Source organism: Prionailurus bengalensis, unplaced genomic scaffold (genome assembly GCF_016509475.1).
Source record: "Prionailurus bengalensis isolate Pbe53 unplaced genomic scaffold, Fcat_Pben_1.1_paternal_pri Un_scaffold_62, whole genome shotgun sequence".
NCBI classification, from domain to species: Eukaryota; Metazoa; Chordata; class Mammalia; order Carnivora; family Felidae; genus Prionailurus; species Prionailurus bengalensis.
The window spans coordinates 227,819-242,802 of record NW_025091163.1 but is presented as its reverse complement, the minus strand read 5'-3'; the positions used below and the strand labels follow the sequence as shown (position 1 = coordinate 242,802).

Here is a 14,984-nt window from a genome sequence, read left to right as displayed (position 1 = left end):
CTTTGCTGGACAAAGCCAAATGCCAAACCCACGAGAAGGTTTGGATCTCAGTCTTGACTTGAGTTTTGGGATTTGACACCAGAAGCCAAAGCTACAAAGGAAAACTAAACAAGTGGGACTACGTGAAACTAATAAAGCAAGTTCTGCCCAGCAACAATATCTTCCACAGAATGGAAAGGCAACTAGTGAATGGGAGAAAATACTTGCAAACTACATATATGGTCAAGGGTTAAATCACAAAAGATATCAACATCTCCTACAGCGCAACAATGCAAAAGCAAAGAGCAATGACGGACCCGGCAGAGTCCCGAAGAGGCATTCTTCCAATGAAGACATACAGATGGCCACCACATACATGAAGAGAAGTTCCATGTCACTCCACATTAGGGAAATGAAAGTCCAGCGCCAAAGAGATATCACCTGAAACCTGTCTGAACGGTATTTTCAAAAAGACAAGAAAACACAAGCGTCGGGACACTATGGAAGAAAGCGAATCATTGGGCCCTGTTGGTGGCATTGGAACTTGGTGCAGAGGCAGTCGCAAACAATGTAAAGTTTCCTCACACAATTCAGAGGAGAACATCCATATCATCCAGCAACGTCCCTCAATTACCCCCCTAGGTACAACTCAGAACACAGGAGATCACTAACTCCCGAAAATACCTTCACACCTGTTATTATGCCACGGTGTTTTATAATAGCCTGGAGGGCATTATGCCAAATGAAAGAACTCACACGGAGAAAAACACATACAGAATGCTCGCACATATATGGGGAATCTGAAACAAAAACTAAGAAAACAAAAAACAAAAATCCTCAAAACAGAATGAAACAAGCCCATCCATAAATACATAAAGATGATTGCAAAGGTGCGGGGGGGGAGCAGCAAGGAGGGAAATAGGTTAATGGTCAAGAGACATCACTGAATAAAAAAAGACCTTGTCAACAGGGAAAGACAGAGTAAAGGTGACTCAATATCTCAAATTCTAGCTTCCTCTATTTCAGAGACCTTAGTTCAGTCCCTTCCATTCACTAGACCTACGTGAATAGTAACGAATTATCAGGTCTTGGCAGTTTTTGCAAGGTGAGTACTTTACCTAAGATTTCGTATCCAAAAGGACAGAGTGCTTACATTACTAGGTAACTTAGATTTTCCATTATTTTTGTGGTTTCTGATGTCACAAAAAACTCCTTAGATCTACGTGGACACTTTCATTACTCTAAACATATGTACAAACCACTAAAACAGTACAATAAAGGTAAAGTGTATTGTCCATTGCACAAAAGTGATTGTTTTTCTCCTTGTTGTAGTGAGCGTTTGGTGACGAAAAGGTTTCAGGTATCGAGTTCCTTATCAAATTCCATGCGATGGGTTATGCAGAATATAGTAATCATGGTAATCAAGAAAATAATGATCTTCAAGAGAATCATAATCTCCCGAAATGCTGACAGAGACAACTCACCTCCCGAGGACAAAACAGATGCCTAGGAGCCTCAGCTGCTCAAAGTGGCCTACACCACACCATCTTACTGAAAACATAAAGCACCAGTCAGCTTGATATGTAAGTTTGGGAAAGCCTCAGTTCTTAGACTTTTGCTTTTGGTGAGGTCACGGTGCTGCCTGCAGGAAGTTTTCATCCGTTGTAACAGCATTGGGACACACTATTGAAATGAGAATTTCCTATGCAACAAAACTGTGTCTCTGGAAAGGACTGGGACACTGTTGGGGTCCGGACTAAATACAGGACACGGCATCGCAGACACATACACAGATGCACAAACACAAATGCCAACAACCTGACAGAGCTGGAACCCATGCAATGAAAGACCATGTGCCCAAGACCTCATTTCCAAAGGAGGCTGAGAGACCAGCACGGTCTGCTCAGGTACAAATGCACTGGTTTCTAGAGACCCGGTGGGCTCAGAGTCATTTCTCCCTCATGCTGCCTGGTGAATCCTGGAGGAGATGTGATTCATAAGGTCTGAAACTCTTGTAACACGGAAAAAGGCAAGACAGGAGGCGCTCCACGGAAAACAGGAAGCACCACGCCCCACGGATAGGAACAACAAAACCCACCAGTCTGCCTTGGACAAGGAGCTTTTCCATCCACCTTCCTCGCCAGAGTGCGAAGAAGACGTTCCCACCCAACATGTCCCAAAAAGATGACTTTGAATTCCATCCACAACACCCAGTTCTCTTCAGCACACACGTCCATGTAGGAAAGAGTCTGCACCACCCTCTAAAACACAGAAGCGCCACTTCTTCCTGGCTCACTGGCTACGAGTTCATTGATTGAATGCAAATTGCCTTCAGAAATGAAGAGCTCAACAGGGAGTTGCACTTGCCCTAATCCAGACCCCTAGCCTGTAGTCCCATTGACTCCCACGATAGAGGATCCCATTTAGCCACAAGTGGGGTGAGATCTCCCCCTCCCCATCAGAGGGTGCAACTCTGCCACGAGGGGCGGGGCACGCCGAGGCCGGGAAGGGCAGGAGAGCAGGTGTGCAGGGGGGAGGCAGGAGACCTGTGTTCACCTGCTGCTTCCACTCTCAATCCCTTCAACACCGTCCCCTGCTGGCCTCCAGCAACGCAGGCCCACCACCCTGACTCTCCCTGGAATGTTTCTCTGGAATCTCAGGTCCCTTGTGCTTCATTTTCACAGGCAGGAATGTTTCCTCCTGCTCATGGCTGCGACTTCCCTGGCCCTGCCTTGATATTTTCCCACAACCGCAGGTCCACGCTTTCTTTCCTTCGTTTGTTCGTTCTTTCGTTCGTTCCTTCCCACCTCCACCCTCCAACCACCAACGCAGTCAGACCTCCATGGCACTCAGGTCGCCCCCCACCCCCACCCCCGACCTGAGCCACGCCCCACCACCGGAGCCTAACCCCCTAATGGATCTGGGGCCTCCTCCTCCAGGGAACCCGGGTCCAACCCAGAAAGCTCACTCTGAGTCCTCCAGACTGCAGCCGCAAAGGAGCCCAAGAAGACCCGGAGCACGAGTGAGGGGGGGGGGGTTGGTCATGGAAGGGGAAGACAGAGAGGGGCAGGGTGGAAGGCCACATGGGACCTTGTCACTAGGATCTCTACCTTGGCAGCACCGCGACTGAGGCAGGTCCTGGAGGGAGGCTGTGGGTCTCAGCTGCTGCACCTTTAGGCTTCTCCCAGATGGTCTTTCGGGGGCGCCGGGGGGGGGCATCGCATGGCGCTCTGCCCCTGCAAGGGCTGGCACTCCAGCAGAGCAACCAAAACCGAGGCGTCCCGGGAGCGTGTCGCAAGCCCTGGCCTCTGGTCCAGAAGCAGCAGGAGCAGCAGGGACACCACCCTCCTAGGCTGGAGGCTCATGGCTCCCAGTCTTAACCGCGTGGGGGGCGCGAGCGCTACCGTTAGCGCTAGGGCTACCCCTAGGGCAACCGCCAAGGTTACCGGGTCACAGGCCATAGGCAGCAGCATGTCCCCGGTCGGGGGAGGCGGGGTGGGGGGCATCAGCACCTGACTGGCCCAGACACTTGGGGGCCTGGGGCGGCAGACAGGCTGGGAGCCAGGATACAGAACACCACTACAGCCTCACCTGTGCCCCTCAACGGGCTCCGCCTCTGGCCCAAGCGCATGCGCACACTTGTGCGTGCCCTCCCGCACACCTGCTTGGTCCCGCGATCCAGGCCGCCCCATCCCCCCATCCCCCCACCCCCGCCCCCCCTCAGGGGGTACAGCTCCTGGGCGACAGGGTCTGCACCACTGCACCTCGCTGGGCCCACCAGATGCTCTGACCGCCTACCCGCCAGCCTGACACCCAGGAGCCAGGCAGAGGGCTCCAGAGACCAGGCCAGTGGGACAGGGACTGGCAGGTGTCTCCTCCAAAGTGGACAACTCCCTTTCTCCCCTCAAGAAACCCAGGAGGCTTCTGCAAAGCAGGTTTCCCAGGGAGGTGGCTCAACGTGAACCCAGTGCTCCCTCTTGCATCCTAGGCCTCTGTGTTTGTTCTTCACTCTGCCTCACGTTGCCGCCAACCGTGGACATCTATCTGCAGCTGTGGACCCTCCTCGCTCGTGACCCATGACTGCAAGGGTAGCCCTAAGGGACAGGGAGACACACTGGGCACTCGAGACTCCTTCCAACTCCCTTCTCCTTGAAAGGCCGGTGCTTTTCAGCTCTGCATGCCCTTCCCATGGCCCTACCTGGACTGCACCACCAGCGGTCCCACCCTCAAGTCCACCCTGCCACCGCGGACTGTGGCACATCCTTCAACTCTGTGGAACCGCCTGTCCACCTCCACTACCTCCCAACCCCCATGTTTCCTTCACAGTGTGCCTCAGATCCCAACTCCTCCGTGCCATTTTTCTTTTCTTGGGTTTCAATTGCTTTTCAACGTTTCTTTCTTTTGGTGAGAATGACAGGCCATCACCCATGCGATTGTGCAGCAAGCATCGACTGAACGTGCAAGGTGTACCAGACCCTGCTCTGGATGGCGAAGTGTAACTGAACACAGATATATGGAATTCTTTCCATTTAACTGGCGAACTGGGCTGCAGTTTCAATATTCACACTATACTTGCAGTCATGTGGTTGATGAGCGTTTTCGTACTTGAAAACAATCCATCGTAGGAGGCCCTTCATTGACTTCTCAACCACAAGTCGTTTACTTCCTACTGGCCTAGATCTTAATGGAATTTCTTTAAATGTTTTTGAATGGTTCTTTTTGAGAGAGAGGGAGACAAAGCATGAGCGGGGGAGGGGCAGAGACAGAGGGAGACACAGAATCGGAAACAGCCTGTCAGCACAGAGCCCGATGCGGGGCTCGAACCCACGAACCGTGAGATCATGATCTGACAAGGCGGCGGACACTCAACCCACTGAGCCACCCTGGCGTCCCGATACTCTCATATATCTTAATACTATATGTCTGTAAGCTCACTAATTACAATTTTTTACTTATTGTTTTCCTAATTCTTCTATTTAAAAGTCAATGATCCTTCACTTCTTAAAGATATTCAGGGATAGCGATAAAACCTCATATTCATTAATACGTACAGATCGCACACAAACACACACATAGATGTTTACTCTTCTTGTTTCCTTCATACAACGTGTCCCGGAGGGAGAATGTTTTCCTTCAGCTCAGGAATTACCTTCGTATGTTTTGTGGTGCATATCTAGGGATGCATTTTCTATGGTTTGTGGGACATAGGTTCTCACAGATCACTACTTAAAAATCCTTGCCTTGAAAGCAAGGAATGAGTGAAAAAGTGGATATTTTAGGCACTCTAGACCAGGCTGATAACATGCTCCCAGGTGCATTTCCTTGTTCTCTTTCCCCTTGATCGCCCCTTGTGCTGCTGGTTGTGCAAGTACCTGATAACCTCGGGAGGGAGAAGGGACAAAATGGAGGAACTCTGGGGTCCTCAGTGACCACATGAAGGACTTTAGTCTCCAATCTAAACACACACCCAGCTCTGTCATGTGAGGAAATCTATGGGGACATGCTTTCTGAAATGTGGCGCGTTCTCTGGTAATTCAGCATAACCTAATACACGTACGAAATGTTAACCCGCAAGGTAACTTAGACATCAGTCTAGTTCCATGAAAATTGGCTGTTTCAGTCAGTAGGGCATGAGACTCTTGATCTTGGAGTGTGATTTCACGCCCCAAATTACGACTAGAGTGGACTCAACAGATATACGATAAAATAAGTATTGGAAAATGACCCAGGTAAATTAGACTACAATGACTGAGCTGCTAATTGGTGGGTGGGATCCCTTTACCTCCTCAGTCAGCCCCCGGGAATGAGCATCTGAGCATTCACATAGTGCCAGTGCTGGTAAGGCAGCCACGTCTTCCCTCTAGGAGTTCAAGGACTAGCCAGGAAGATGGAAAGAACATGAAACAAAAATGGGAATGACATGAGCAAGGACTCCATAGAAAAATTCAAGGTGCAACAAGTGGGTCCTGAGCTCCACCAGGGGAGGGTCTGACAAGGCTGTGCTGAGGAAACGTTAATATTTCTTGCCGCAGTGCAAGACGAGTCAGCCCTGCTCAAGTCCGAGGGAATGTATCCCGGCAGAAGGCACAGTGGAGCAGACACGCGGAGGCAGAGATCATTGTTTCAGAGGGGACGTGTGAAAGGAGACCAGGGAGACCGGAAAGAGCTGTGGAGGACAGCAGGGAGGGAGGGTGAGGAGGGCCAGGGCCTGGGGCAGGAGGACGTTGTGACTACTCTGCTCTAGTGCCGTGGGACAATATTCCCCCACCCTTAGGGGCTTCCCCATAAACTTCCCACCTCACAGGCCCAGGGGACCAGGAATTCAGCAGGGCTCAGCGGAGGGCTCCTGCCAGAGCCTCTCAGGAGGTTGGGGCTGCTGTCATCGCTCAGACAGAATCTGCTTCACTCAACCCCTGAACCCACTTCAGGGTGGTGGCAGGATTCAGTCCACATCGAGTGCCTTAGTTCTTCCCTGTCTGTTGTTGTCTCTCAGGGCTAGGCTGTGTGTACCTGTCCGTGTCACGACTCAACACGGGGGTTGGTCCCCACTGTGAGGAGCTGAGAGACAACACAGAGAGTGACAGTGAGCATGAGGCCATGCCATACACATTTTATCACCTAAACTTGTTTGGTCTGGGGCCACGGTGCCATCTTCTTTGCAACAGAAATCAAACACTACGTCCATACCACACTCCAGGAAGGAAATCCCACAAGGATGTGTTGACAGGATGGGGGCATCCCAGGGAGCCACTGAGGGGAGGAGAAAGTGAAGACCCTGCTAGGGTCAGTGCCTTGCCCAGAATCACAGACGGGTAGAAAGTCAGAACCAGGCATGACCCCAACTTCATGTCCTCAAAATGGGGTCCTGGATTTGACCCAGGATTTCGAAGGGGGTCTGGAAAAGGGTGTGTTACTGTCACTGGGTGCAGACATGGAGGTGGCGTGGGGGTGAGGCTGAAGAGGAGCGTCGCAGAAGACATCCCAGCACGTTCTTCCCTGAGGAGGACCCCCAGGCCAGGGCAACCCACTGAGTGCCACCCTGTCCCCATTGTATGTACCCAGTGGAAAGGCAGGGAATGGCTCGTGGCACACTACTGACAAAGTCTACGTAAAAGAGAGTTCTGTCCTACTAGGCCCCAACTCCAATCCCTCCTGTAGGGATTGCTTTAGAAAGTAGAGAACCTAAGCTCCTAGGAAATGTTTGGCCATCCTTCCCTAGGTGGGGATGTGACCTTCTGGGACCCCAGAAAACGAGCACTGGTAAACACACATACACACACTCACACTCACGCACGTACGCACACCTGGAAGGACTGTGGGCTGGGATCAGAGGAGCAGCAGAATCAGAGGAGGTGAGACGTTGAAGTCAATGTGGTTGGATAAACTTCCAACAGGTGACACCACTGCTCCAATTTCACAGGTATCATCCCACATATGCCTGAGGACATCCTGAGGACATCCTGAGGACATGCTAGAATGATCTCCATTGGGCGGAAAAGACACGGACCATCCCTGAGAAGCACAGTCGCGAATCTGGGACCAGAAAGAGGTAAGAAAGAAGAGTTCTGTCTCAACCCAGATAGGTCTCACAGCTGGGACCCTGGCTGCCCCCAGAGCTTCTCAGGGGACTGTGGAGAGGGGTGCATTGGTGGAACTGTGTACCGATGGGACATTTCATGGAGAATGGGGGTGAGCAGTCAGCAAAGAGAGGACTATTTGCAAAGGTGTTATCCCAGAGGGGGACTCAGGAGGCGGATCCTAGGCCGTGACATCACTTTGCTCACAATAGGCCCCAGGAAAGCTTGGAACTCCTGTAACCTGGCACCCATGTTCTAGGAAGGTCCCATACCAGGCTCACTTGCCTACAGACACAGAGACTTTAGGATGTTCTCTTGTTGTTTTCCCAGGTACCGGGGCTCTGGATGCCAGAAACCCCAGTGCGCAGGATTACTCAGATGTTGGAGAGGTTTCCTTAACCCACGCTGGCGATGCCTCAGGATGTTTTCCAGGAGGTCACATAAGGTAACACAGAGCAGCCTGGAGGAGGCCAGGTCAGGTCAGCTCATAGCTCTTAACCTTCCCTGGGCACCCCCATCCCCTCATGTTCAGTTTCGGGGAAAGGGGGACATGGGGGCCGGTCCTCCCCGGGACCGGAGCAGGTTCGGTGGCAGTGGACCACCTGGTGGACCCATCATGGCCATGCACATGTCATGCTGGAAGGAGGGAAAAGGGATCTCTGAGGTGCCTCTAACCTGTAACAGGTTGAATCCAAGGCCCTCACGCCACCTTGCTTCTCCTCCGTGGGGGAGGTGAGTGCACACTGTGGTGTCATATCTGGAATGAATTCTTATGGGTCTGAGGACAAGTGAAAGCAAGCAGACACGGCTTTGAGGACTCCTGCCTGCCTGCTGGGCACTGTCTTTACAGAGCCACATGCCACAGATGGAGGACAAGCTGAATGAGAGCCCCTGCTCTACTTCCCTGAAGGAAAGAAGGAAGCCCCATGCCATCAGGACGAAGCCCCGCTGGCTCAGGGTGAGTGCAGGTACCAGGGAAACCCAACACCAAGGGCCCAGAGCCAATGCAAAGAATCCCAGGGCCCAGAAAACACACTGCTGCTCCCCTGGTAGCTCTCGGAGACTCCTGGTCCCAGATGAACCTGGAACCCCATCTGCTCCCCAAACATGCCAGCAGGGCCCAGCCCCTGCCACGGCCAGACGCAAGGTCACTCTCCACTTATTTGGAGGAAGATCAGAAAAGAGGCGTGAGACCATTTCACGTCCCATTCTGTCTAGAATGTATTGGCATTGTTGTACACGTTTCCCCGACGAACGTTCCTAGGGGTCCCGGGTCGCCCGACCATCCTTCCACACCTTCTCCACGTCTGACACACGTTCGTGAGGAGCAGGGAGATTTTTACCCAAAGGACATGGGGCTCATTGCATTATGTCTAATGCTCTGCACTTTGGTGGCCAAGCAACACGCCCCTGGGGCCCCTCCTAATCAGGAGCAAGGGCCTTACCACCTAGACAACATTCTGGAAATGTGACCACTCACCTCACCCATTCAACCCTTCACAAATGTGGGACTGTGACAGGATTCCCTTCTCTTGCCATGTCACAGTGCTGCACTGAACATCCTACATGTCCTATTATCCTGATCCAACCTCTGCCAGGTACTGTCCCTCTCTTCAGATCCCCAGAATGGACTGTGCTGTTAGAAATCACAGGGACACTGCTGTTCATGTGGGGAGGTGCCGTGCATACTCATCTAACAATCTGACCTGAGATTCTTTTTCCTTGGTGGTTTTTTTTAAAAAATATATAGGAAATTTATTGCCAAATTGGTTTCCATACAACACCCAGTGCTCATCCCAACACATGCCCTCCTCAGTACCCATCACCCACGCTCCCCTCCCTCCCACCCCCATCAGCTCTCAGTTTGTTCTCAGTTTTTAGGAGTCTCTTATGCTTTGGCTCTCTCCCACTCTAAGCTGTTGTTTTCTCTTCCCCTCCTCCATGTGTTCCTGTTAAGTTTCTCAGGATCCACAAAAGAGTGGACACATATGGTATCTGTCTTTCCTTGTATGGCGTATTTCACTTAGCAGAACACTCTCCAGTTCCATCCACGTTGCTACAAAGGGCCATATTTCATTCTTTCTCATTGCCACGGAGTACTCCATTGTGTATATAAGCCACAATTTCTTTATCCACTTATCAGCTGATGGACATTTAGGCTCTTTCCATAATTTGGCTATTGTGGAGAGTGCTGCTATAAACATTGGGGTACAAGTGCCCCTCTGCATCAGCACTCCTGTATCCCTTGGGTAAATTCCTAGCAGTGCTACTGCTGGGTCATAGGGAAGGTCTATTTTTAATTGTTTGGAACCTCCACACTGTTTTCCAGAGCGGCTGCACCAGTTTGCATTCCCACCAACAGTGCAAGAGGGTTCCTGTTAGTCCACATCCTCTCCAGCATCTATAGTCTCCTGATTTGGTCATTTTGGCCACTCTAACTGGCGTGACGTGATAGCTGAGTGTGGTTTTGATTTGTATTTCCCTGATGGGGAGCGACGTTGAGCATCTTTTCATGTGCCTGTTGGCCATCCGGATGTCTTCCTTAGAGAAGTATCTACTCATGTTCTCTGCCCACTTCTTCAGTGGATTCTTTGTTTCTCAGGTGTGGAGTTTGGTGAGCTCTTTATACATTTTGGATACTAGCCCTTTGTCCAATAGGTCATTTGCAAATATCTTTTCCCAATCCATTGGTTGCCTTTGAGTTTTGTTGGTTGTTTCCTTTGCTGTGCAGAAGCTTTTTATCTTCATGAGGTCCCAATAGGTCATTCTTGCTTTTAATTCCCTCGCCTGTGGGGATGTCAGATCGGAGATCCTAACGTGTTCAGCCATTTCCCAACTCAAATTCTCGTGTGATTACCAACATCCTTCTTCAGAGTCTGGGCACCCAGGTCTCACTCTTGCCACAAGTCACTGACGGCTTGGGGGTTTGGTCTGCATTCTGGACCCCAAGCCTCCTGATGTCCATGGTGCTGTGTCTGACTCTGTGTCCCTCCTGTGTTCTACCTCAGGGTATGAACATCTCACCCATGCCCGACAATGAGAACCGTGAGGAAGGGACCATCGAAGGAGGCTGGATGCTACTGGAACAGCGAGTGGAGCACCTGGTACCTGCTTTCCTGGGTAGAGACCCCTCCTACCTCTTCACATTCTTGAGAACATACAGGACTTTTACTACCACCCAGCAGGTCCTGGAAATACTGTTTATGAGGTGAGCACCCTGCCCTTCACAGCCCAGGGCGATTCAGCCCCTGAAAGCTAGGAGTCTCAGGAAAGTCACCACACGTCCTGGCGTCTCACATGGTTCCTCTGATCCGGGTGGAAACACTCCAGGTCCTCAGTGGGGGCACAGCAGGGAAAGTCACCCTGGCCTGTGGAAAGCTCTGCTGGCAGGGCTGCGTCTCTGCTGGGTCATCTTTGTCCTCTTGCCCATGATCAACTTTCTGCCTCATCCCTCACTGTCGCCAGGTGTTGACTTGGGCTGTTTTCCCATTGGAAAAGGAGATTGGAGGCTCTATCTGTGTGTCTGAGTCCTGGCTCAAACCAGTCAAGGATGCCCAGGATGAGCAGCACGCCCAGACCCACACCAATATGTGTGATGGAGCTGACTGGGGCCCTATCATTCTTCAAACACGCAGGAAGCCCCACTAGGTGCAGGCACTTCTGTAGGAGCTGACTGGGATCCAATGCGCAGAGCGGACAGTACCCTCCCCTCCAGAGCTCCATTCTAGTCAGCAGCCAGGGACTCTGGATAGGACAAGACGTAGCATCCACAGGACAGCTCATATGATGTCCTTCTGGCCTCCTCCAGATACGGATGCTTCCATTCAGAGGCTGAGGAGGATGGCGGACCCCGGGAGCAGGAGAAACTGTGAGTAGGCTGAGCTCAGGCTGGAGGGCCTTCCTTCTCCAAGAGGGCAGTGCTGAGACTGTGCGTGGGAGGGGCTGCAGGACCCAGCATCCCACACGTCTGAGAGTCCTGTGAGAGGGCAAAGATCTGAGGGCTTCTCCCTGGAAGCAAGGAAAGGGGTTCTGTCCTGTCTGGTAGAGGTAGGGCTGTGGGCACAAGGAGGCAGCAGAGGGCGCCAGAGGACCACGTCAGCCCCTTAGAGAGTCCAACCCCATCCCTTCCCACTCACAGCCTTGCCTAGAGCCCCATCAGGGGACCCAGCATAACGGTTTGGGGGAGCATCACGCTCACCACCTTGGGGAACATCCACGGTGCGTGCTTAGCAAGGGTACAGGAGACACAGTGAGGGCTCAAGGAGCACATATCACCCACACGATGGGAGAACGGTGTCAGTGGGACGACACCCACATGTGCACTGAGTGCATGAGGCAGCACAGAGGCACAGGTCGTCACGTTGAAGGCACCAGGAGGGTCCCAGCAAGCCCAGGTAAGAGACAGAGTCCTCTTGTCCCGTATTTGCGCAGATTTTCGTGGAGCGCTAGGGTATGCAGTGAAGGCACTGACTCACCCCGACACCACCCCTCCACTCACGCACGGACTTGAATTCCAGTGGGAGGTAGGCAGCGGGACACAGCGAGGAGTCTGGCTGGCTTCCCCAAGAAGGACAGAGACCACCACATCATTGGTTAAGGGGTTCCCGTCAAACAGAATCTTGACGGTCCCTCTTCAGTGACCAGGTCTCTCGTCGGCGGGACTGCCAAATCACAGGTGGACAACGTACAGAAGCACCCTCTGGGCGTCCAGGAGCAGGAGGCATAGAGGCCAGGTCCCACAGGCCTGTCCTGAGACATCAGCGGGAGGAACACCCCATGGTGATTGTTCTGGCTACTTTTGTATCCCCAGGGCCATCTCCTCCATCCTGGGCACCTGGCTGGATCACTACCCCGAGGAATTTTTCCGGCCTCCAGACTTCACCAGCTTGAAGCTGCTGCGGGCGTATGTAAGGGCCCACATGCCGGGCTCCGAGCTGCAGCGCCGCGCCCGCCTTCTCTACTCATGGCGGAAACACCGTGAGCCCAATGAGCCAGAGCCTCTGGGCGAGGAGGACTCTGGGTGGGAGATGTGGGCGTGTGGCCGGGACGGGGTATGCCACAGAGAACACGTTTCCTCAGACTGTAGGTGGGCCAGGCGTAGGGACTAGGCTCAGATCACTGTTCCATTAGCCTGCCGTCTGGGAGATTTCCTCCTGGTGGGTTCTTTGACTCAGATGACAATGTCTGCGGGAGAGGTTTCCTGCCATGGAATGGCACTCACGGTGATGACACTTTCTATTCTTGAAGCTTTGGCAGCAGCTCTAGAGCCCCGTCCAGACGTGCCTCGGGAGCGAGCCCCCGCTATCTCTGCGGTGCCCACTGCAGCCTCGCGGCCCAGGCTGCCTGAAGCCACCAGTTCTCCTGGAGCTCAGCGGGTACGAGAATCGGAGACCCTCACTGCAGCGTCCCCACCAGGGCAGGAGGTACTCCCAGCTCTGGCTGACAGTCAGGAGCTGGAAGAGCCACCTGCCCCTTTGGTGGCCCCAGAGCATGAGCAGCCCCCAGCCCCAGCCGGCGGGGTCACGGAACGGCTGGAGCAACCACCTGCTGCAGCTGAGCAACCAGCCTCAGCTCCCCAACAGCGGCTCATGTCGGCTGCAGCCCCACAGGATGAATTCCCTGACCTTGTCATTGTGTTCTTTGTCATTTCTGTAGTTGTTATAGCGGTATTTACTGTCCTTATATATTTGTGTTTTATAAATAAAAGATAAACTAAGTTCCAAACAATTTACTCTGATCCTTTGAAATTACAATTCAAGTGTCAGTACGTACATTCGCAGGAGTTTACACCCGTGACCACTATGTACTCCTAGAACATTTCCATCACAGAGACACGTGGACTACTAATCACCCACGGCTCATTCCCTCACCCCAGTCTCTGCAACCAGCGATCTCGGTTTCTGCTGCTTTAGCTCCTCTGGGATTTCCATGTGTGTGCAAACACACAACATGGCCTGTTGTGTCTGGCTACATGACAGGAGACTGATTAATAATTGCTTAAATATTCAATGGCACTAATATTGTAGTGGAATATTCCACTCAAGGAATCCACTAGAGGAATAGTCCTCAAAGAACAAAGATTAGGTGCAGCCCCCACTTGAAATATCTTCATTATCTGGCATGAGGACCCTCTGAGGTTTGACACAAGAGCAGAAGCCAGAAGAGAAATGTCTGGACCAGAGCGAATACCTTGAAAATCTTTCATGTTCCTCGACTGGCCATGGTGATATTGGTCTAACGTGCATATTATAAAAACACCCAAATGAAACCGTCAATATTCCATTTATGCTAATCTATTAGGCACTAAAGTATAAAGTTCTGAAGGGTTTCCTACAGGTGACATGTATTCAGTAAAATGAAGATTTAATAATGAGGACAGGCACCAAGATGGCTCAATGGGCAAGTTTCCGAGTCGAATTTGGCTCGGGTCATGATCTCAAGGTACTTGAGATCAAGTCCCAAGTCAGGCTCTACAATGACAGCTTGAAGCCCTGGTCAGGATTCTTCTTCTCGCTCTCTCCATATAAATAAATAAATAAATAGGAAACAACAAGTACATACGCAGAAAAAAATGTATATTCTTTCAAGAAATATTGGCCCAGAAGACACGGTGTCATCTTCACAGTCCTTTGGCTTTGAGGGCCCCAGGTGTCTGTGTTTGTGTTCATGAGTCGTGTGACAGGTTGGGCATCCCTCCAGGACTATGGTCTTGTACTATGGGATGTCCCCACGGTGGACAGGCACAGTCCTATCCCCTTCTGCATTCTCAGGGGCCACACATCATCCTTTACTCTGCGTCTCCAGAAACTGAATGACTGGGCCGATTCCAATATTTTGACTCTCATCATTGTACAGAAAGGTACATGTGTACCGAAACTCTCCCTCTCTGTAGGCGTGTACACCTAGCACAACTTTGGGGAAAAAATTTATATGCATTTTTCGGGCGCTGCCTCCAGGTTCCGATATCTATAAACTCTTGATTACGTTGGGGTCTTATGTGGAAAGCAGGGACCCCTGGGACTGAGTGGATTCCTGAAGAATCTGGAGGACAAGCCAGCACTGAGGCCATCAGGGTACCTAGGAGTGACCCATGGGGCAGGAAAGAAACCACATTCCCTCATTCTGACCTCCTGCACAGCATCCCTGCCCCATGCCCTGGAACACACCCATCCAGGCCCATTACCATGACAAACTCCAACTGCCTGTGCACCTCCTGTTCCATAGCTCTGCTTCTCAGTAGAGCAGCCAGGCCCTGCTTTCAGGCCAGTGGAGGATACAGGCTGGTCCACTGCTGTCTGCTTGCTGGCTCTCCTCCCAGGCTGGGTCGCTTACTCTCAGGAAAGCACCTTAAGTGCAGGTCAGGTCAATGAGTTAAAGACCAGGACCTGAAGGTGTTCATCCTGACGACTGAGTGGCAACAGCAAGAAC

At 51.9% G+C, this 14,984-nt stretch overlaps 1 protein-coding gene across 1 annotated transcript in view; it reads left to right on the top strand.

Moving 5' to 3' along the window:
• Positions 1-14,984, top strand: part of LOC122478439 — a 236,637-nt gene that overhangs the window by 28,995 nt on the left and 192,658 nt on the right. Inside the window, exons 6-9 of the mRNA XM_043572043.1 lie at positions 10,607-10,764; positions 11,365-11,424; positions 12,367-12,533; positions 12,804-12,979. Coding sequence (XP_043427978.1) covers positions 10,607-10,764; positions 11,365-11,424; positions 12,367-12,533; positions 12,804-12,979 — 561 coding nt within the window. The remainder of the gene's footprint in view (positions 1-10,606; positions 10,765-11,364; positions 11,425-12,366; positions 12,534-12,803; positions 12,980-14,984) is intronic.